At 47.0% G+C, this 23401-nt stretch overlaps 2 protein-coding genes across 2 annotated transcripts in view; both read right to left on the bottom strand.

Moving 5' to 3' along the window:
• otogl (otogelin-like) overlaps positions 1-9819 on the bottom strand; it is a 200793-nt gene extending 190974 nt beyond the window's left edge. The window contains exons 1-3 of the mRNA XM_038781368.1: positions 9635-9819; positions 2922-2997; positions 2442-2539 (exon numbers count right to left, since the gene is read on the bottom strand). Coding sequence (XP_038637296.1) covers positions 2442-2539; positions 2922-2997; positions 9635-9819 — 359 coding nt within the window. The remainder of the gene's footprint in view (positions 1-2441; positions 2540-2921; positions 2998-9634) is intronic.
• A 4656-nt stretch (positions 9820-14475) lies between these two features.
• On the bottom strand, positions 14476-22306 carry rps16 (ribosomal protein S16). Its single transcript, XM_038780906.1, has 6 exons — positions 22128-22306; positions 21983-22034; positions 18419-18520; positions 16149-16245; positions 14772-14819; positions 14476-14663 (listed from the first exon to the last, which is right to left on the bottom strand). Exons 2-6 carry the CDS (start codon positions 22028-22030, stop codon positions 14518-14520), a joined length of 441 nt encoding a protein of 146 aa, XP_038636834.1. The 5' UTR covers positions 22031-22034; positions 22128-22306; the 3' UTR covers positions 14476-14517.
• Positions 22307-23401: the final 1095 nt, after the last annotated feature.

Here is a 23401-nt window from a genome sequence, read left to right as displayed (position 1 = left end):
TGTTGGCCTTTAACCTGGTGATGTAAAACTTCTTACTGTGCTCACCCCAGTCCAACGCCGGCATCTCCACATCGTGACTATTGAAGGCATTCAAAAGATCAGCTTGCATCATTGGCTTTTTCTATAAAGGTGTTTATGGAGCCCACCTCTTCACTCACCTAAGGAAGGAGCTGCACTCCGAAAGCTAGTGATTCCAAATAAACCTGTTGGACTTTAATCTGGTGTTGTAAGACTTCTTACTGTGCCCACCCCTGTCCAACGCTGGCATCACCACATCATTGTCAGTCTGACACTGGGGTTGCCCTGCCAGCTGACAACCACCTCAGAAAAAGATCAACTGGAAAACGTTCGGACAAGCTGCCCCCTTCGTGTGTGTGCTGAACAACAAAAACAAAACGTGTTGACCTATTTTCCAGTTTAAACCAGGCTACATTTAATAAGGACGTGAAAAGATAAAGCAGAGAGAGTTTGGACTTCACTAAAATTAACCTTTGATACGTGCCAACTCTGCCGGAGGGAAGCTGCCATCGAGAGAATCCTTTCTCTCCACTGCGATGCTGTGTTTGAGGAGGGCACAGCACAGTCTGGAGATTTTGCCATGGTTTTGTGATGTGGGCAATGCCAGTCTGCTGCACCTACCTATCAGCTTACGCTTCAGAAATCCCCATTGTAACACAATCATTCTCACACCAGCCAGTCCCTGGTATAAAAATACAAACACTTACCAGCACAAACTCGTTCTGGTTTGGGAAACCAGCACAGATACTTTGCACCATTTAATGGTTCCGGAGAGAATCTCACCCCAGGACCACCTTGAATTGCAAAAAAACAGAAAAGCTGGGAATGCTGAAAGTCTGCAATGGGCCCAGAAGAATGCTGGCCATTCACAGCAGCTCCGGCTAAAGGGGAAACACAAGAAAATGTTGCGGCTTCAGACCCTTGGTTTAAGGTAGGTTATAGATTTGGATTTTATTTTTGGGGAGTTATCTTTCAACACTCCTGATCTACCTTGTCCCACGCGCTGTCACTCATGGCCTGTCTTCAGTACACACATTAATACAATCACGGGACTAGTTATAGCCGGGTAGGGAGGCCATTCGGCCCATTGGGTCCGTGCCGTGCTCTGTGTGAGCAACCCAGCTGATCCCACTTTCCCGCCCTTTTTCACTACAGCCCTTCCGACAATTATCCAGTCCCCCTTTTGAAAGCTGCAATCCGATCTTCCTCCACCACACTCTTGGACAGTGCCCTCTAGATTCTAAAGGCTATCCGCTTTTTAAAATCTTTTTGAGGGTTTGGCAGGAAGGTGGGGTTGAGGTTACAATCAGATCGGCTTCTTGAATGGTAGAGCGGGCTGGAGGGGTCGAGTGGCCTATTCCTGTCCCCAGTTGGCATCTATGGCCCTCGTGCCACCTCTGGCGCTTTTGCCAATCACACATAAATTGGCACCCTCCGATTCTCCACCCTTCTGTCAATGGGAACAGTTTCTCCCCCATTGACTCTGTCCAGACCCCTCATCAATTTGAAAACCTCTATCAAATCTCCTCTCAGCATCCTCTTCCCAAAGGGGTAAGACCCCTGCTTTGTAACCTCTCTTTCTAACTGAAGTCTCTCATCCTCAAAACTATTTTCATGAATCTTTTCTGCATCCTCACCAATAACTTCGCATTCATCCTAAAGAGTGGTGTCCAGAATTGGACACAAAGCTCTCAGTGAAGTCAGGTGACTGATTTATGAAGGTTCACCATTATTTTCCTGCTTTTGCACTCTATGGGTAGAATTTCTGCACCCTCCTCCCCCCCCCCCCCCCCCCCACCCCCACCCACCCCCAATGCCCGCGACGTTCTTTGCAGTGACCCACCTTTGGCTGGTGGCCAGGTCTTCCAGGATGTCCCCGCTATCCGCACCCTCTGCTGCCAGGGAATCTGCAGCATGAGGTCACCATTGGCGGGAACGAAAAATCCCGTCGGCGGAAATGACTGGAAAACTTTGGCCCACACCTCTATGTAGCCTAGGATCCTGAATGCCTTATTAACGTTTCTTTCAATCAAATCTGTACCCTCAATGATTTGTGTGTCTATTCCCAGGTCCCTCTCTCCAGCAACCCATTGATTTTGTACTGTATCTCCTCATTCCTCTTATTAAAGTGCATCATCTTACATCACAAAATTTCATCTGCCACATGTCTGCCCATTGCACCAGGCTGATTGTGTCCTCTTGCGGTCTATCGCTCTGCTCCTCATAGTTCATGATACTTCCAAGTTTTGTACCTTCTGCAAATTATAGTGCACTGTACACCAAAGTCTAGGTCATCCAAAAGCAGTGGTCATCTTCGAAACCGCTGGGGAACCCCATTATATGCCATCCCCCAGCCTAAAAAACGCTGTTCACCTCTACTCTCTGTTTCCCATCTCACAGCCAGCCTTATACCTGTGCTCTACTGTCCTCCTTCATTCATGGGCTTCAGCTTCACTGACACTTCATCAAGTGCATTATCCGGTATCAAGTGCACACTACCCTTATCAATTCTCTCTGTTACCTCATCAAAAACAAAATCAAATTAATTCAACACAATTTTTCCTTAACAAGTCTACGCTGGCTTTTCTTAATTGATTCACATATGTCCCAGTGACCATTAATTTTGTCCTGGATTCATGTTTCCAGACGTTCTCCCCTCACCGTGGTTAAAATGACTGGTCTGTGGTTGCTGACGTTGTTCTTTTTGAACAAGGATTTAACATTAGCAATTTGGAAGATTATGGGAAATAGCTTGCAATTTCCATTCTTACTTCCTTTGGTATCATCAGATGCATCTGACCTGAGCCTTGGGACTTATCAACTTTGAAACACAGCCAGTCTTTTCAATACCTTCTCTTTATCAAAGTTAAAGCCCACCAGTACCTCAAACACTATCAGTTTACAGCATTTTCTTCCTTGGTAAAGGAAGATGCAAAGTAGCCTTTTTTGTTGCAAAAATATACTTTATTTGTAAAATCTCTGAAAGAAACAGTAGAAAAACATTTCAAACTGTTACAACAGGAAAGAGCATATTCACATTTTCTCCAGAGGTCAAGATGGACCCTGAGGTGCTTCAATTCAGTGATGAGAACATTATATTCATTTGGATATTTTCATTACAGAGAGCACAATTCTGTTCAGTCATGTCCCCTGCCTCCATTCACAAATCCCCTTTTGGACCTTAGTTAGTCCTATTCCTTTTACCATCCTTTTATTATGTGTAGATCTATAGAATACTTTTGGATTCCCTATTATGTTTGACTGCCAGTCTCTTCTCATACTCTCTCTTTACTGCTATTTTTTTCACTTTCCCCCCGCCTTTCTACATTTAGCCTGGTTCTCACTTTTATTATCAACCTTACGTATGTACCCTTCCTCTGCTTCATTTTACTCTTCATCACCTCTGTCATCCATGAAACCCTTTTCAACGAAAGCATCATGAAACCGTTTCTTATAATACTCTGACTGCTACAAAGTATTTACAAAGTGCAACACGAAGGATCAATTTTAGAAAAATTATCATCTGTTTGGAATGATATCCAAATTGGTTTCACATTTAAAAATTCATAAATAGCTGTGAAACTGCCTATGTCTGAGTACATATTACCATTGATGTAATGTAATGTAAATTTAAACCACTTATTGTCACGAGTAGGCTTCAATGAAGTTACTGTGAAAAGCCCCTAGTCACCACATTCCGGCAAGGCTTGTACAGGAATTGAACCGTGCTGCTGGCCTGCCTTGGTCTGCTTTAAAAGTCAGCGATTTAGCCAAGTGTGCTAAACGAGCCCCTTGTATGATTTCCATACATGTATCATATTTTCTCATTTCCATTTTGTTTTTACACATTGCAGTGAAATAATATCTGGCAAGAAACGAACGAGTTCTGGAACAATGAAAAGCAAGTGGAAAGGAGACATGGCTGGATTGCTGTTATAATTGGTTGGCTAGCTCACCAGTACCCCCTTGTGGAAATATGTATAAGCTACAACCCGCAATTGAAACAGTTTTCTGAAATACACATCTCAAGATTTTTTTGAAATCTGTTGAAGTGCTTTTTATTGATTCTACATTTACAGGCGGGCACTCCCAATGTGTCTGCCCCATGTTACGTGCTGCTGTGTAATTTTTTTGAGGTATAAGAGCCTGAGTGTAATTTGTATAATAATCCATTTCTATGTTGACCTGGGATTGTTGGAACAATGGTTTGTACATAAGGATGTTTTTTTATATATAAATTAGCTCTATTTTGGATTTTGATTTGTATGCTGTGGAATTTGTAGCCATTTGAGCTAACTGGTCCATCATGGTGTTTATGTCCACAGTAGGTTCATCCGAATTACTTTATCTACCACCATCAGAATATCCTTCAGTTCCTTTCTCCTTCATATAATTATCTAGCTTTCCTCAAATGCATTATGCCTTTCACCTCAGCTACACAGTGACAGAACATTACATATTCTAACCATTTATAGCCTGTTACGGTTCCAACTACACAGGGCTGGTTTATCACACAGCTAAATTGCTGGCTTTGGAGACAGACCAGCAGTACAGGTTCTAATTCCTGTACCAGCCTATAACGGGTGCTGGTATGTGGTGACTAGGGGCTTTTCACAGTAACTTCATTTGAAGCCTACTTATGACAATAAGCAATTTTCATTTCATATTAAATTATAGCAAGAACCATACATAAGAAAGCCCAATGTATGGAGTACGATTGCTCCACAGTTGGATTTTGTATGAACAAAACTGAATCACCATCAATACAAGAGTAAGAAAATGCTCTCTTTCCCATTCGCCTCCATCATAAATATGACACAGTATCAATAACTTGCATTTATGTAACACATGTAAAGCGTTACTGTGAAGCAGTGATTAACATTTTAAGTTGATGTCTTTCAAAAGCTCTGATGAAATGTCATTGACCTGAAATGTTCACTTTGTTTCCCCATCCACAGATGTTGTTCGATCTGCTAAGTATTCCTGGTATTTTGTTTTACCCAAAATGTTGGCCTTGATTCTCCCAAAAAATAATTTTCGGTGGGTTTGGCGGGGTGATTTGCACTGGGTGTTTGGGAGCGACCAAGACCGCAGTATTCACCCGCACTTAGTCATTTATTTGGAGCTTGGGAGAGTTCCTCATTGGAAAATCCCACACTTAGGACGCGATTCTCCAGAAAAATTTCTCAGTTCATTTCTGCTGCTGAGTTCCCCACCGATATTCAATGACACTTAGTCATCTTTTGGGGCCCTGGGGAGTTTCTCACTGGTTTAGACTATACTTAGGGCGCGTTTCTCAGCCTCGTTACGCTCTCGCTCAAGTGAAATGAGGCTGGTGAATAGCGGGAGAGGCCAAAAACAAAAACCGCGCCAGGCGCCAAACGGTTTGCATTGCAACCAGCGTGCTCCCGTAGGCGAAATCGGGATCTTGCCATAGCCAGGGGAAAAAGCAATTATCATCACTTAAGCCCAATTTCCAAACATTTAGCTGGAGACATATCGAACAGCCTGCCATCATTCAGCGGCCTCCCCAGCAAGTGCTCATGCTGGGGCCGATTAGTACTCCTTCTGAAAAACGTGAACCTGACTGAAGGGCTTCTGTGGGGAGCCGAGGAGGTGAGTAGCCATCTTTGTTCACAGACAAAGAGCCGGGGGACGCTGGGATTGCCACCCCAGTGCATTATTCGGGAAGTGGGTCAGGACTCGCAAATGGGCCAGCACTCTGCCCACGTGAATCTGGAGCAATTCCCATTCCCGCTGGCATCTGATTCGCTGGGGCCAAATTGGAGAGCCTGACAAGCTGGAGCTGCCTATAAGCGCTCCATTCCCCATACACTCCCATTCCAGCCAAGAAGATGGCTTCAAGAAGGCCAGTGCCAAGATTCACAGTCAGTCTGCACCCATTACGATCACTACCTCCACCTCCCTACCTTCCGGGGGCATTATGATCACATTTAACAGCCTTCTTACATTGGCCACCAACTGCCTGCCCTTAACAAACCCCGTCTGGTCCTCCGCAATAACTTCTGGAACACAATCCTCGATCCTGGAGGACAAGATTTTAGCCAGCAACTTGGCATCTACATTCAACAGGGAGATCAGCCTGTAGGACCCACACAGCTCTGGGTTCTTCTCCCGCTTAAGAATCAGAAAAATCGTTGCCTGTGACATCGTCGGGGGCAACACCCGTCTTTCCCTTGCCTCATTGAACATCCTCACCAACATCGGCCCCAATATCCCAGAGAACATTTTATAAAACTCCACTGGTTACCCGTCCAAACCCGGGGCCTTACCCGCCTGCATGGCCTTCAAGCCAGCCACTATCTCCTCCAGCCGGTTTGGGGCCCCCAGCCCTTCTACCCGCTCCCCATCCACCTTTAGGAAATTCAGCCCCTCCAAAAAGTGCGTAATTCCCTCCGGCCCCATGGGGGGGTTCCAACCTGTACAGCCTGCTGTAGAAATCCCTAAATGCCTTATTCACTCCTACTGAATCACCAATCAGGTTCCCATCTCCGTCATTTACTTTCCCTATCTTCCTAGCTGCCTCCCTCTTCCTAAGCTGCTGTGCAAGCATTCTGCTGGCCTTCTCTCCATGTTCATAGATTGCCCCCTCGCCTTTCTCAGCTGCTCCACTGCCCTCCCTGTGGTCAGCAAGCTAAACTCCGCCTGTATCCTCCACCGTTCCCTTAAAAGCCCTGCCTCTGGGTCTCCGCATACCTCCTATCGATCTGTAGTATCTCCTTTACCAGTCGGTCCATCTTTGCCCTGTCCACCTTCTCCCTATGGGCACAGATCGAGATCAGCTCCCCTCTGACCACCGCCTTCAGTGCTTCCCACACCACTGCTGCTGAAATTTCCCCCGTGTCATTGACCTGCAGGCAGTTCTGAATACATTTCCTCAGCCTCTCGCACACCCCTTCATCCGCCAAAAGTCCCACATCTAACCTCCAGTGCGGGCGCTGGTTACTGTCTTTACTAACCTGCCGATCAACCCAGTGCGGAGCATGGTCTGAGATTGTAATCACCGAATACCCCGTGTCCACCACCCCAGCCAGCAAGGCCCTGCTCAAAATAAAGAAATCAATCCGGGAATACACTTTATGCACATGTGAGTAGAAGGAGAACTCCTTCACCCTCGGCTGCCCAAATCTCCATGGGTCCACCCCCCCCCCCCCATCAGCTCCATGAACCCTCTTAGTTCCTTTGCCATTGTTGGCACCCTGCCCATTTTTGAGCTTGACTGGTCCAAGCCAGGGCCCATAACTGCATTGAAGTTATTGGGGCAGCAGGGTAGCATGGTGGTTAGCATAAATGCTTCACAGCTCCAGGGTCCCAGGTTCGATTCCCGGCTGGGTCACTGTCTGTGTGGAGTCTGCACGTCCTCCCCCTGTGTGCGTGGGTTTCCTCCGGGTGCTCCGGTTTCCTCCCACAGTCCAAAGATGTGCGGGTTAGGTGGATTGGTCATGCTAAATTGCCCGTAGGGTCCTAATAAAAGTAAGGTTAAGCGGGGGGGTTGTTGGGTTACGGGTATAGGGTGGATACGTGGGTTTGAGTAGGGTGATCATGGCTCGGCACAACATTGAGGGCCGAAGGGCCTGTTCTGTGCTGTACTGTTCTATGTTCTAAGTCCCCTCCCATGACCAACCTGTGCGAGTCTAGGTCCGATATCTTCCCCAGCATCCTCTTTATAAACTCCACATCATCCCAATTTGGCGCATACATATTTACTAATACCACCTGCACCCCCTCTAGCTTCCCACTGACCATAATGTACCGACCTCCCACGTCCGAGACTATTCTACCCGCCTCAAACACCACTCGCTTATTGATCAGGATCACGACCCCTCTAGTCTTTGAGTCTAGTCCGAAGTGAAAGACCTGACTGACCCAGCCTTTCCTCAGTCTAACCTGGTCCGTAACTCTAAGGTGCATTTCCTGCAACATTATCACGTCTGCCTTCAATCCCCTAAGATCCGCGAACGCACGTGCCCTTTTGACCGGCCCATTTAACCCTCGAACATTCCAGGTGATCAGCCTAGTTGGGGGGCTCATTGCCTCCCCCTCCTCCAATCAACGATCCCCTTTTCTAGGCCTGCCTCCAGCCCGTGCTCCGCACCTCCACCGGTCCATCCCCAGGCAGCCCCCACCCTCCTCTCTGTCCCTCAGCCCAAGTCCCTTCCTTGTCAGCAGAACATTGACCCCCACTCCCCTCGCTAGTAACAGCGCCCTGTAACCCAACCCTTTTACTAAACCAAACATAGGCCCACCCCCCACTGCGCTTCTGAGAGCTAGCTCGCCCAGCTAGCTTGGTGGCCCCCATCCCCGGCGCCAGATAGTCTCCCACCTATTGTTCCCTTTGAACCCTCCCCCCCGCTCATACAAACAAACTCCAACATCAAACAATCCCCACTCAATTGCCCAACAGAAAAACACCAAGATCAAAACAAGCACACCTCCATCCCCCAACAGTGCAAATGAAAACCTTAACTCACTCAGCTCTACCGCTGGCTCCAAATCAATGCAAACGGCATCACAAACATCTTCCATGAAATGCAAAATGAGAAACTTTTTACAAAAACAGAGAAACAAAAAGAAAAAAACAAAAACATGAACGTTGCAGTCAAGTTCAAAAGTTCTCAATCCATCAACAGCCCTTTCTTTGCAAAGTCCAATGCGTCCTCAGATGACTCGAAGTAGAAGTACCGGTCCTCATGCCTGACCCAGAGACGGGCTGGGTATAACAGTCCAAACTTCACGCTTTTCTTAAAAAGGATCAACTTGATCTGGTTGAAGCCTGCTCTCCTCCTGGCCACCTCTTCACTCAGGTCCTGGTAAACCTGCAGGATGCTATTGTCCCATTTACAGCTCCGTGTCTGCTTGACCCACTGTAGAATGCGCTCCTTATCCAAGAACCTGTGGAATCTCACCACCATTGCCCTTGGGGGGTCTCCCATTCGCGGTTTCCTCGCGAGTGCTCTGTGAGCCCTATCCACCTCCAAGGGCCGGGAGAATGCCCCATCCCCCAGCAGCTTCACAAATACGTCTGCAATGTATGCCCCAGTGTCCGTTCCTTCGGACCCCTCCGGGAGCCCGACAATTCTTAGGTTCTGCCGGCGGGACCTATTTTCTAGGTCCTCCACCTTCTCCAGGAACTTCTTCTGCTGGTCCCTCAGCATCCCCACCTCCAGCTCCACCACAGTCTGATGCTCCTCCTGCTCAGCCAGTGTCTTCTCCACCTTCTGGATCACCCGATCCTGGGCGTCCAATCCATGCTCCAACCGCTCAATTGACTCTTTTATCAGGTCCAAGCAGTCCCGTTTCTACGTAGCAAAGCCTTCCTGAATGACTTGCATCAGCTGCTCCACAGACTGCTGGGTCGACAAGCCAGAGGTCCAAACATCCGCCATGCTGTCTTCTGTTGCAGCTACAGCCCAAGCCTTCGCTGTCTTTCTGTTTCTGCCCTTACGAACACTTCTAGTCCTTTTCTCCATGCACCAAAGTGGGAATTCAGTAAACAATTGGCACTAACATCCGTTTTACAATTCACGTCTGGTAGAAAAACGGGGAAAGGTCCAAAAGTCCGACCAGAGCGGGAGCCAACAAATGAGCGACTTACTCTTTCATAGCCGCCACCGGAAGTCTCCTCCCATGACAATACTTGATTGTGTATGTGTGTGCTGATGATGCGACCTGCTCGCTGCCATTGATGGAATCCTGGTCTGAGGTCCAAGAATCATTGTTAGTGGATGATGATCCACCAATAAGGTGAATTTCCTCCCTTAGAGGAATTGGTAGAAGCATTTTGTACCAAATGATTCCTAGGATTTCATTCTCTATCTGCATGCAATTGCTTTTGGCCTTATTCAAGGTCCTGACACGAAGGCTCTCGGCTTCTTTTCACCTTTGGGTAATATGTGGGAAATGACTTGCATCAGCTGCTCCATAGACTGCTGGGTCGACAAGCCAGAGGTCTGAACCTCCGCCATGCTGTCTTCTCTTGCAGCTACAGCCCAAGATGTGTGTGGGGCTTGTGACTTGAGGAGTGCCTCTTTGGCTTAATCTCAGAGTAAGGGGTCACACATTAAGACAGGAAGAGGAATTTCCTCTCTGAGGGTAAAGAGTCTGGAACTCTTCACCAGAGTGTTGGTCATTGAAGAACGTTGAAAGCCAAAATAGTTTTCTAATCAGTAAGAGTTATGGGGATACGACAGGCGAGTGGACCTGAGAATCAGCATGAGATCAGTCATGATTGAATGGTAGATGATTCAATGGGCCGGATGGTTTACTTCTGCTCCCAGGGTGGCATGGTGGTAGCAATTCCAGGGAGGCAGGTTCAATTTCAGCTTAGGTGACTGTGTGTGAAGGTTGCATGTCCTCCCTGTGTCTTTGTGGGTTTCCCGCAGGTGCAGCAGTTTTCTCCCAGTCCAAAGATGTGCAGGTTAGGTAGGGTTACGGGAATAGGGCGGGAGAGTGGGCCGAGGTAAGGTTCGCTTTCAGAGGGTTAGTGCAGGCTCAATGGGCCGAATGGCCTCCTTATGCCTTGTAGGAATTCTTTGGTTTTATGCGGCATGGTAGCACAGTGGTTAGCACACTTGCTTCACAGCTCCAGGGTCCCCAGGTTCGATTCACGGCTTGGGTCACTGTCTGAGCGTAGTCTGCAGAATCTCCACGTGTGTGCACGGGTTTCCTCCGGTTTCCTCCCCGTCCAAAGATGTGCAGTTTAGGTGAATTGGCTATGCTAAATTGCCCTTAGTGTCCAAAAAGGTTAGGTGGGGTTACTGGGAACGGGGATCGGGTAGAAATGTGGGCTTAAGTGTTCTTCCAAGGGCTGGTGCAGATTCGATGGGCTGAATGGCCTCCTTCTGCATATAAAATCTATGATTCTATGTCTTTATGGTCTTACAACTTTATCTTTCCACCCCCCTCCCCACATTACCTCTCAATTAGATCTTTCCCTCATTATTGTTTTCTGTACTTATGAGCCTAAAATACATTCATCCAAACTTGTATCCTGTTTGAGACTGCAAAGAAAAGTACAGCACAGGAACAGGCCCTGTGCCCTCAAAGCCTACGCTGACCTTGCTGCCTGTCTAACCTAAAACCTTCCAGACTTCTGGGGACCATATCCCGCTACTCCCATCCTATTGACGCATTTGCCAAGACACCCCTTAAAACGTCACGAGCATACCTGCTTCCACCACCTCCTCTGGCAGTGAGTTCCAGGCATGGTCATGAAACATTAGAACATAGAACAGTACAGCACAGAACAGGCCCTTCGGCCCTCGATGTTGTGCCGAGCAATGATCACCCTACTTAAACACACGTATCCACCCTATACCCGTAACCCAACAATCCCCCCATTAACCTTACACTACGGGCAATTTATCATGGCCAATCCACCTAACCCGCACATCTTTGGACTGTGGGAGGAAACCGGAGCACCCGGAGGAAACCCACGCACACACGGGGAGGACGTGTAGACTCCGCACAGACAGTGACCCAGCCAGGAATCGAACCTGGGACCCTGGAGCTGTGAAGCATTGATGCTAACCACCATGCTACCCTTAACAATTCTTAAATCTAATTGGACAATTAGGCAGCTGTTTGTCCCATTCCATAAGTCCCCAACTTCCCGCAATATTCCCACAAGCCCTCAATGACTACCGTCCGGTGGCCCTGACTTCAGTCTTAATAAAGTGCTTTGTCGTAATAAAGCACATCAACTCCATACTCCCAGAACGCCCTGATCCACTGCAATTCGCATACCGCCGCAACCAGTACACAGCAGACGCCATCTCCCGTGCCCTCGTTCATCCCTACAGCATCACGACAACACAGACTCCTACATCAGACTCCTATTTATTGACTACAGCTCCACCTTCAACACCATAATCCCAGCCAAGCTCCTATCAAAGCTCCAAAACCTAGGATTTGGCTCCTCACTGCAACTGGATCCTCGACTTTCTGACCCACAGACCACAATCAGTAATAATAAACATCTCCTCCACAATAATCCTCAATACCAGGGCCCTGCAAGGCTGCGAACTTAGCCCGAAGGGCCTGTTCTGTGCTGTACTGTTCTATGTTCTAATACATGACTGCGTGGCATGTGGTTCCAACTCCATCTACAAGTTTGCCGACGATACAACCATAGTAGCCCAGATCTCGAACAAGTCAGGATACAGGAGGGAGATAGAGAACCTAGTGGAGTGGTGCAGCAACAACAATCTATCCCTCAATGCCGGCAAAACTAAAGAGCTGGTCACTGATTTCAGGAAGCAAAGTAAACTGTACACCCCTAACAGCATCAACGGGGCCGAGGTGGAGATGGTTAGCAGTTTCAAATTTCTGTCCAAAAATCTGTCCTGGTCCACCCACGTCAATGCTACCACCAAGAAAGCACAACAGCGCCTATACTTCCTCAGGAAACTAGGCACGTCCACATTAACACTTACCAACTTTTACAGGAAAGGATGTCCCGAAGCTTGGTACATTGGCGGGACCATGCAGACGGTGACAACAAATGAGCGACAATCACCATGCAGGAAGGTTCCCTTCCAGCCGGGAAACACTTCAGCAGTCAAGGGCATTCAGCCTCTGATCTCCGGGTAAGCGTTCTCCAAGGTGGCCTTCAGGACACGCAACAACACAGAATCGCCGAGCAGAAACTTATAGCCAAGTTCCGCACACGAGTGCAGCCCCAACCAGACCTGGGATTCATGTCGCATTACATTCATTCCCCCACCATCTGGACTGGGCTTGCGAAATCCTACCAACTGTCCTGGCTTGAGACAATTCACACCTTTTTAACCTGAGGTTACCCCTAACTTTGGATCTGTAAAGACTTAATTACCTGCAAATGCTCACATTCTAATCATTGTCTTGCAGCTTTGAATTTGTCTAGATATGTTTCTGGAACATACCTCTTCATTCACCTGAAGGGACAGTGCTCCGAAAGCTAGTGTTTGAAACAAACCTGTTGACCTGGTGTTGTAAGACTTCTTACTCTACCCAACTTTTACAGATGCACTATGGAAAGAATCCTATCGGGCTGCATCACAGCCTGGTATGGCAACTGCTCGGCCCAAGACCGCAAGAAACTTCAGAGCCGCGAACACAGCCTAGTCCATCACACAAACCTGCCTCCCATCCATTGACTCCATCTACACCTCCCGCTGCCTGGGGAAAGCGGGCAAAATAATTAAAGACCCCTCCCACCCACCTTACTCACTTTCCAACGTCTTCCATCGGGCAAAAGATGAAGAAGTCAGAGGACACGCATGAACAGGCTCAAAAACAGCTTCTTCCCCACTGTAACCAGACTCCTAAATGACCCTCTTATGGACTGACCTGATTAACACCCCCTTGTATGCTTCACATGATGTCGGTGTTGTATAGGTATATTGTGTACCTTGTGTTGCCCTAGTTATGTATTTCCTTTTATTTTCATGTACTTAATGATCTGTTGAGCTGCTCGCAGAAAAATACTTTTCACTGTACCTCAGTACACGTGGCAATAAACAAAATCCAAATCCAATCCAACCCCCTGCATGTACATTGTGGCTCTTCTATTTACACCAAGCTCCAGTGCAAAATTCCATACAAAGACTTTTGAGCGCACGTGGTCTTCTACAATACCCAACAAGATATGGTCCAAGTTGCTTATGGTAAACATCAGGAAATATTTAGTTTAATCGATAAATGAGTCAGTAAATTAGGGACAATAAATTTCGAGGTCAGATTAAAAATCTGGAGCATTTAAGAAAACAAATGTTCCACGTAAGCTTTTTGGGGATGTGGGGCTGGATTCTCTGCACCCCAATGCCAAAATCGCAGCCGGCGGCAGAGAATCCATTTCCCCGGATGGAATCGGGACCGGCGTCAGTTCCCTGATTCTCTGGGCCCTGAAAAGCGCTATCGCCTACCTGCGACCATTGCTGGAGGCCTACCTGCGACCATTGCTGGAGGCCCACCCGCCCATTCCCTGCCCCCGACAGCCAAAGTGCCGATGGTGTGGATCTAACACGGTCCTGCTGGTTGGAGAGGGGGGGGCGTGCCGATCGGAGGGCAGGGGGGCCTTATAGCGGACCGGGCAATCTTTGGGTGGTCAGGCAGCCGATCGGGGGCACTATGTTAAGGTCCAGCTCCCCGGTCTGAGTCCGCCATGGAGCACGGCGTGGCCACTGGAGACCGCATGCGTGGCCTCTGACCCGGACGTGAGGGGGCCATATCTGCAGCAAAAGCTGCGAGCTTCACGATGGTTCACTGCTAGCCCCTTTCATTCCAGTTTCTCTGGCGCGAAAGTGTGGGGACATAGTCCAAAAAACAGAATCCAGCCAGTGATGTCTGGAGACCAGCAATCCAGTGGCTTTGTTGTGCTGCAAATTTCTATATTCACTGGCATATTAACCAATAAAGTGAGATGCATCACCAATCATGAAATACAAAGAGCCAGTGTATGACAGTTACATGTTTATTTGCCACAGTCAAATAAAAAAGTTAACGGTACGATTTCTGGTAACGTGCACGGGCACCAGGTCCACCAAATTTCTTGGCCTCACAGCGGCGTGGGTCAGCAACCAGCAAGGTCCTGTCATACTGTATGAGGATGTCCTTGATCTCTTTCTTGGAGGCTTCATCTACATCTGGAAAACAACATTGGTAATTCCAAATGTTAAAAAAATTGTCCAAATGTTTGGAATTTTTGGAAGAACAGAAAACGTGCTGGAATCAAAAAGCTGACAAGAACTTACATTTCTGGTAGTATGCCACCAACGCTTTAGAAATGGATTGACGGATAGCTGCAATGGGAAAAACAAACCGCATCAAAAAGTTATCAAGAACTTAGAATCACTTACTCCCATGCATCCCTCCTATTATGTATTGGGCGGGGGGGGGGGGGGGGGGGGGGGGGGGGGGGGGGGGGGAAGAGAGGGTGAGGTTAGGATCAATGTGATGGAGGGAGCTCCAAGTCACTTGACTGACGCCAGTAAGCCAAGATCATAAGTAGGCCTCGACTATACATTGACATTCCCCCCTTCAAGACCCCAGCAGATTTAATAGAAAAAAGAAAAATTAACACAGGAGGACGCAGTTTGGTCCATCATGTCCTTGCTGGCCGAAAAGAGCTATCTAGCCTAATCCCACTTTCTAGCTCTTGGTCTGTAGCCTTGTAGGTTGTGGCAACTCAAGGGCAGATCCAAATATTTCTTCAAACATGATGAATGTTTCTGCCTCTACCACCCTTTCAGGCACTAAGTTCCAGTCACCACCCCACCAGATGAAACAAAATCCTCAAATTTCCTTTAATCCTTCTACAAATTTCTTTAAATCTACATCCCTTGGTTTTTGCTCCTTTGCCTCACAGCGGCGAGTTCAATCCTGGCCCTGGGTCACTGACCATGTGGAGTTTGCATATTCTCCCCGTGTTTGTGTGGGTCTCACTCCCACAACGTAAAAGATGTGCAGGGTAGGTGAATTGGTATTGCTAAATTGCCCCTTAATCAGAAAAATGATACTCTAAATTTTAATTTTTAAAATCTTCCACTCCGAGCAACATTCGCACAAATCTCCGTAACACCTCTAGTTACTCACATCTTTCCTGCAATGCAGTGACGAGAACCGTACCCAATATTCTTACTGTGGCTAAACAGGTCTAACAATTTCCCCACCTCTATATTCTATTCCTCAGCTAATAAAGGAAAGTTCTGTTAGCCAATTGACCACCTGTTCTATTTATCTTCAGGGATCTGTGGACATTCTCCAAGGTGGTTTCTCTAAAATTCCAGTATTGTATTATTTATTCCCTTGCGTGGTTTGCTCCTATCTACATTACCTCACACTTCTCCAGACTGAATTCTACTCATCACTTTCCTGTCCATCTGATCTACAGCAATCTACCGCTTTCTTCCTCACCACCAATAACATCGTTCTCCTATCTTTGCACAAAGATCAGTCAGCAAACGTTAAAATGTCAATTTTCCCCTCTCGGAGAGCCAAGAATTGGAAGGCGAGGGGAGACAACGTTTTCATGCCTGGGTCATAGTTTTTCCAGGCATTTGACTAAAAGTCAGGAATAGTCATACAAGAGAATCTCGTTACAATAGTATGCAGAACACCATGTTATTTACCATAGATTTGAGCTACATGACCACCTCCTTTCACTCGAACCCGAATATCGACTCCAGCAAATCTTTCCTTGCCCAACAGCAGAACTGGTTCCAAAAGCTTTAACAAAAAAGAAAATTATACTTTTAAATCCATTTGGAATATTTCATTGTCAAACACACCATAAAATACTCCCAAAGCAGCATTAAAGCTACTGCCCAGAGAGATCAGATAAAAGCATTTAGCAGCCCAAGTACTCTCATCAAAGCAATTTCCTGAGGATACAAGCACCATTGGTCAAGTCTCTGCTTCATTAAAGGACACTTTAAAAAACCAAGAGAACCTAGTTTTCAAACTGCAATTCCTGCAGCCTTGGAGGTAGACCAGGGTACATAGTCATGGACACACTGTTTTCAAGGTCAAGCATTGTAGTAACGGCCTTATGAAATTTAAGTCAATGTACTTATTCGGAGTGGTCCAGACGAGAACCATTCGCTGTTGCATCCATGGTGTTAGGAACAGTGGACATTTTTTCTCAAAATGAGGAAAGTGGGTCGGAGATTACACATGGGGCTGGATTCTCCAAAAATGGGGCTATGTCCCATTTCCTTAAGAAAGTCCTGAGCAATTCTCCTACCTGCAGGGGGCTGGCAGGACCCCGGAGTCCTTCCCGCAGCTCTGGCTGCAGATACGGGACCCCGCACTTCCAGTTGGGAGTCCATACACGTGCGCGGTGACAGCTGCCCTGTGGGACATGGCAGACTCGCACCGCGGAGCGGCATCAAAAACGCAAGCACCCCCACAAGATCGCGCACACCCACGGATCCGTGTTGCCCGATCGCTCCCCTGGCCGACTTGAGGCCATGAGGCCCCCTACCAGGACGGCCGCAGACCGAGTCCGCAGCCACCATCAGAGGTTCCCGACCAGAAATACGTAGTTAGAACCACGCCGTTGGGAATTTGGCCAGTTTTGCGCGGAGAATCACCAGGGGCCTCGGTTAATGGCCCCTAGCCGCGCAAATCACCCGCAAGCAATTTTACGGGATCCAGAGAATCAGGGGAGCGGCGCCGGCTAAGATTTCCAGGTAAACGGCCATTCTCCACCCCATGCTGAACACGATTTCGGAGAATCCAGCCCTTGGTGTTCCAATTTGTCAAACATGCCTGCCAACACCAAAATTACAGAAGAACGACATTTTGGCAAATCAAGCAGGATGATATTTCCGAAACAGTTTGCAATTCATTATTTCACTCAACCAAAGTGCAGCAAATATAATTCACAGTAAGTCACATAAAACAGGTCTGCAGCTGATTAATCCAAGTGTTTAATAGTTTCCCCCATTCCAAGGCAAGTCACAGATGTTGCACAGGATGGGTTTTCAGCTCAGAGAACGGCGACAAAAGTGCAGAATTCACTCGCCAAAATAATTCAAAGAAAGAACAGAATCTCAGCCAAAACTGGAACATACGATCACTCTCACCTCCGAGCCAGCTTGTGGGTATCAAGTTTTGTTACAAGGCTTGACCATATAATCTAGATCGAGGAAGTATTTTATTGCTGGAGATGTGTTGTTTTTAAGATGAAGCCTCCAACTGCTGCTCTGCTGGGGTGCAAAGACTCCAATCCGAAGAGAAAGAGGCACACCCCAGTGTTCATCCCAAAACCAACCATTACTGCTGAGATCTTGCTATGCACAAATTGACTGCCATGTTTAGCCACATAAGTGACTACACTTCAAAATGCATTAATTGTAAAGCATTTTGAACCATCCCGAAGATATAAAAATACATGCTATGAAGGCAAAATCTTGCTTTCAATGACCCCTACAAACAATGCCCTTTACCCTGTTCCAGCACACACCTTCCAGTCAGAGACAGAAAGACTGCATACTTTGCAACAAATCACCACCAGTTTCTGGGCTTAAACACGGGTTTCTAGAAACCATTAATGAGCTTGAAAGTGGGTCATGGTCAACATCTCTGTTCTGAATCCAAGGGGTGAACAGCAAAAGCCTCTCCAAAAGCAGGGACTTCACTTGAAGGGTGTGGGTTCAGATCCTCATTTCAAAACCCAGCATCATCCCGATTTGCATGGTTCGTGATTCCACTGGGCAAAATCAGTGTTCTAAATGTCAAAACTCTCCATTGCACCTAACCCACAATGGGCAAAGCCTACATGCTGTTGATAGATAATTCTGAAAGATAAAAATGCATTCCAATAATCACAATATGCAAAACACAAACCCTGTAAACATAAATGGCAACTACCATTCCGTACACAAACTTTACTTACTTTGTACTGCAAGGTTCTTGGCTCAATCTGTTCCAAGGGCCTTCCATTTACTTTAATAAGGCCATTTCCTCTTTTACAGTGGGCAACAGCAGTTGCTGTTTTCTGTAAAACAAGGAGATCCAGAAGGTGAGATCACAATGGACTGGAGATTGAGTACTAGATTGGATTGATGATTGGCCGACTGACAGAAAGCAGAGGGTCGGGATAAATGGGTCCTTCTCTGGCTGGCGAACTGTAACTAGTGGGGTGCTGCAGGGATTAGTCCTCGGACCTCAACTGTTTACAATCTATATAAATGATCTTCAAGCAGGGACAGTGAAATATGGCAACATTTGTGGATGATACTAAAATAGGTGGGAAAGCAGACAGTGAAGGCGAGATAAAGATTTTACAGACGTATATGGATAGGCTAGGAGATTGGGCCAAAATCTGGCAGATGGAATTTAATGTATACAAGTGCGAGGTTATCCATTTTGGCTGAAAAAAATAGCAAGGCAAATTATTAACTAAATGGAAACCAGATTCAAGATGGGTCTGAGCAGAGGGATCTGGGTGTCTTTATTCATGAATCGCAGGAAGTCGATATGCAGGTACAGCACGTAATTAAAAAGGAAAATGGAATGTTAGTGTTTATTGCAAAAGGACTGGAGTATAAAAGTAGAGAAGTACTGTTACAACTGTATAGGTGTTGGTGAGTCCACATCTGGAATATTGTGTCCAGTTTTGGTCTCGTTTGAGGAAGGATGTGGTGACATTGGAGGCAGTTCAGAGGACGTTCACCAGATTGATCCTGGGGATGCAAGGGTTGACGTATGAGGAGAGATTATACTTGCTGGAGTTTAGAAGGATGAGAGGGGATCTGTTGGAGGCAAATAAAATACTAAACAGGATTGATAAAGTAAATATAGAGCAAATGTTCCCCTTTCTGGGGAAATCTAGAATGAGAGGTCACAGATACAGGTTGAAAGGCGGTAGATTTGGAACTGAGATGAGGAGGAACTACTTCTCGCAGAGGGTGGTGAACTTGTGGAACACGCTGCCCAATAGTGCGGTGGAATCTGAGTCATCTGAGGCAGCAGGGTAGCATGGTGGTTAGCATAAATGCTTCACAGCTCCAGGGTCCCAGGTTCGATTCCCGGCTGGATCACTGTCTGTGTGGAGTCTGCACGTCCTCCCCCTGTGTGCGTGGGTTTCCTCCGGGTGCTCCGGTTTCCTCCCACAGTCCAAAGATGTGCGGGTTAGGTGGATTGGCCATGCTAAATTGCCCATAGTGTTCTAATAAAAAAGTAAGGTTAAGGGGGGGGTTGTTGGGTTACGGGTATAGGGTGGATACGTGGGTTTGAGTAGGGTGATCATGGCTCGGCACAACATTGAGGGCCGAAGGGCCTGTTCTATGTTCTACTAGTTTCAAGAGGGAGATAAATATATTTTTGATTAACAAACAGGTTAATGGGATATGGGCAACAGATGGGCAGGTGGATTTGAAACCAGGAAGAGATTGGCTATGATCTGATGGAAAGGCAGGGCAGGCACAAAGGGCTGAATGGCCTACTTCTGCTCCTGATTCCTATGTAACATTTAAAAGCCAGCTCTCCCACAGGATGAAAAGGGTTCAAACCAAGCTGGGAACTTCTCCATAGCAGCTCAAAAAGGAGTGTCCACTCCATTTCTTACAATCAACACCATTAAACGGTAGTATCATACAAAACATCTCTCCTCTCAATCGCAACTTCAACTGAGTTTAGTTCCTTATGATGGATAAGTAGAAAATATTAAGTAATAATAATCTTTATTATTGTCACAAGTAGGCGAACATTAACACTGCAATGACACTACTGTGAAAATCCCTTGGTCACCACACTCCGATGCCTATTCAGCACACTGAAGGAGAATTCAGAATGTCCAAATTACCTAACAGCACATCTTTGGGGACCAGTGGGACGAAACCAAAGCACCTGGAGGAAACCCACGCTGACACGGGAGAACATGCAAACTCCACATAGACAGTTATCCAAGCCAGGAATCGAACCTGGGACCCTGGTGCCGTGAAGCAACAATGCTACCCACTGTGCTACCGTTAACGTGCACCTTAGTTAAGCTGCCTAGTAACCAGAGAGAGAAAACGGCTATGTTCCCTGGAATCATATTTTGCAAAATAGCAGATAGCAAGGATTCCAAAAGGGCATTAAGACTTAAATCTCAGATTTCTTTGAAAGAGTGAAATGCAGTGCACACACACTTCAGGAGAGGTTGACAAGGTACATATCACCAGCAAAGATCAAGGGAGTTATGTGAACTGAATTGAGAATGGTTAATTTTTTTTTTTAAAGTAATGTTTCCAGAGTGACAGTAAGTGGCTAGAGCTGTCCCTCATCATTCTGGTTGGAGTCACTTCTGTTCACTATATATCAATGACTTGAATAGAGGATGCAGACACGTGGACTGCTCCACAAACTCAAGGTTTTTAGACAGGCTCAGAGCAACTTTCCTTAAGAAATGTGGAGCTCTGGCATTCACTCAGAGAATTAAAGGTTGAAGCAAAAACTACAGTAATGTTGAGGATTGGATAGTTGGATAAGGAACGGTTATCGAAGGGAAATAGGAACAGGGTCAATCAGTAAACATGATTAAACCTTTTTGTTCACATGGAGGAAAACTGCCAACGTGGACTGCTCGACAAAAATAACAACAATCACCTTTTAAATATGCTACAATTGTTTGAGAAATGGGATTGGCTTTATGATAACATTTTTATACCAGCTTTCAATGTAATCCAGTGGATTCAAGTCTCAAAGAAAGGCAAATGCAGATCTAGATCTTGGTGCTGCACATAAAGTTTTAACATGAGTACTAAAAATGTCTTGAATTTAGGACTGCATGGTGGCATAGTGATGAACACTGCTGCCTCACATCGCCAGAAACCTGGGTTCATTCCGAACTTGGGTGACTGCTTATGTGGAGCTTGCACGTTCTCCCTGTGTCTGGGTGGGTTTCCTCTGGGTGCTCCGATTTCCTCCCACAATCCAAACACGTGCAAGTTAGATGGATTGTCCTTAAATTGCCCATTAGTGTGAAAAGGCTTCATGGAGTTACAGGGCTATGGCGATAGGACATGACAATGGGCCTGGATGCTCTTTCAGAGAATGGGTGCAGACTAGATGGGCCAAATGGTCATGATTATTCCACGAATTCTGCAAACCACCCCTCGACAAAGCGGCGGGCGCTTAAACACAAACCACGTTTGGCCAGCACACGGTTTGAAGTGAGATTTCCCCTCACCAAGGGCGGCCAGTGGCATAGGGAAGGGTGGGAAGCGGAAGGCCTACTCCGATGGCCCAGACCATGCCGGCAGTGACGTCCGGGCCACGAGCAGCCCAGAATGGAACGCGAGCCCGGGATCAGGTTCGGTTTTGGAACGTTGGCCCGGGATTCGCGCGGCGTTCCAGAACCTCTCGGGCGCGCGAAGCCGCTCCGGAGCACGCGGGCTGAGGGGGACGCGCGCGCGCGCGAGTGAGGGGGAAGCCGCGGCCGCACGGCGCGCTGGGCCTCAGGCCCTCTCCTCACCTTCCGCCCGAAAACCTGGACCGATTGCAAAGGGCCTTTGGCCGGCATCTTCCTGGAAAGAGACAAGACACACGAACGGGTTAACAGCGGATCGTTTTAGCAAATCTCAACCGATTCCCCGCGGCCCAAAGCTCCGCCAACTCACCCGTTACTGCCCAACGAAGCCGTGGTTACGAAAAAGAGGGAGCGGGGTTTCCCACTCGACTGATCAAGAGCTGCTTTACGACACCCGTCAGCTTTACGGAGCTGCGTTTGTGACAGTGCGAGGGAGGGTTGGCTGCAGCAGAGAAGGGCTGAAACTCGGCGAGGTGGGCGTGTTCTAGCCTCTGTCTGGGTTTAAAGGCGGGTCGTTTTTGTTCATTTGACTGCAGATTAATGACAAATTGCACGTTCTGATTGGCGCTAACAAGGAAAGGATCAATTGGCCGAGACAAGATGAGAACTTCTTATAAAGCACTTTGAGAAATGTTACTGGACTAATGGAAGAAATGGGCGGGTTGTCTTGTGAGGAAAGGTTGGCGAGGTTAATTCTGTACCCACTGGAGTTTAGAAGAGTGAGAGACGATTTGATCAAAATCTTGAAGTTTATAGAATCCCGACAGTGCAAAAGGAGGCCATTCGGCCCATCAAGCCTACACTGACCCTCTGAAAGAGTACCTCATCTCCATAATTCCATTTAACCTTTTGGACACTAAGGGACAATTTAGCATGGCCAATCCACCTAAACTGCACATCTTTGGGCTGTGAGAGGAAACCCACACAGTCACAGGGAGAGAGTGTAATCTCCACCCAGACAGGCACCAAAGGCCGGAATTGAACCTGGGCCCCTGGCCTTGTGAGACAGCAGTTCTAACCACTGTGCCACCCAGTTCCTGAGGGGTATAAAGAGAGATTGAGAAGTTTAGGCCTATAGTCTCCCGAGTTTAGAAGAATGAGATCTAATTGAGGTCTATAATAATAATCACTTATTGGCACAAGTAGGCTTCAATGAAATTACTTTGGAAAGCCTCTAGTCGCCACATTCCGGTGCCTGTTCGGGGAGGCTGGTATGCAAATTAAACCCACTCTGCTGGCATTGTCATGCATTACAAGGCAGCTGTTTAGCACACCATGCTAAACCAGCCCATGTAATATGATAAAGGGTATTGACAAAGTAGATGTAGAGCAGATATCTCTTGTGGAGCAATCCAGAACAAGAGGTCAGAGTTTTATGATAAGGGAAGCAGATTTAAAACAGAGATAAGGAGGAATTACTTCTCTCAAAGGGTCGTGAATCTGTGGAATTCACTACCCCAGAGTATGGTGGATGCTGGAACTTTGAGTAAATTTAAGGAGACAAGACAGTCTGATTTTTAATTAGTGATGGGTTGAAGGATTATGGAGAACGGACAGGAAAGGAGTTGAGGCTGAGAGAAGATC

This window comes from Scyliorhinus canicula, chromosome 20 (genome assembly GCF_902713615.1).
Source record: "Scyliorhinus canicula chromosome 20, sScyCan1.1, whole genome shotgun sequence".
NCBI lineage: Eukaryota > Metazoa > Chordata > Chondrichthyes > Carcharhiniformes > Scyliorhinidae > Scyliorhinus > Scyliorhinus canicula.
The sequence above is the reverse complement of the archived record's forward strand: the minus strand, read 5'-3'. Positions and strand labels throughout refer to the sequence as shown.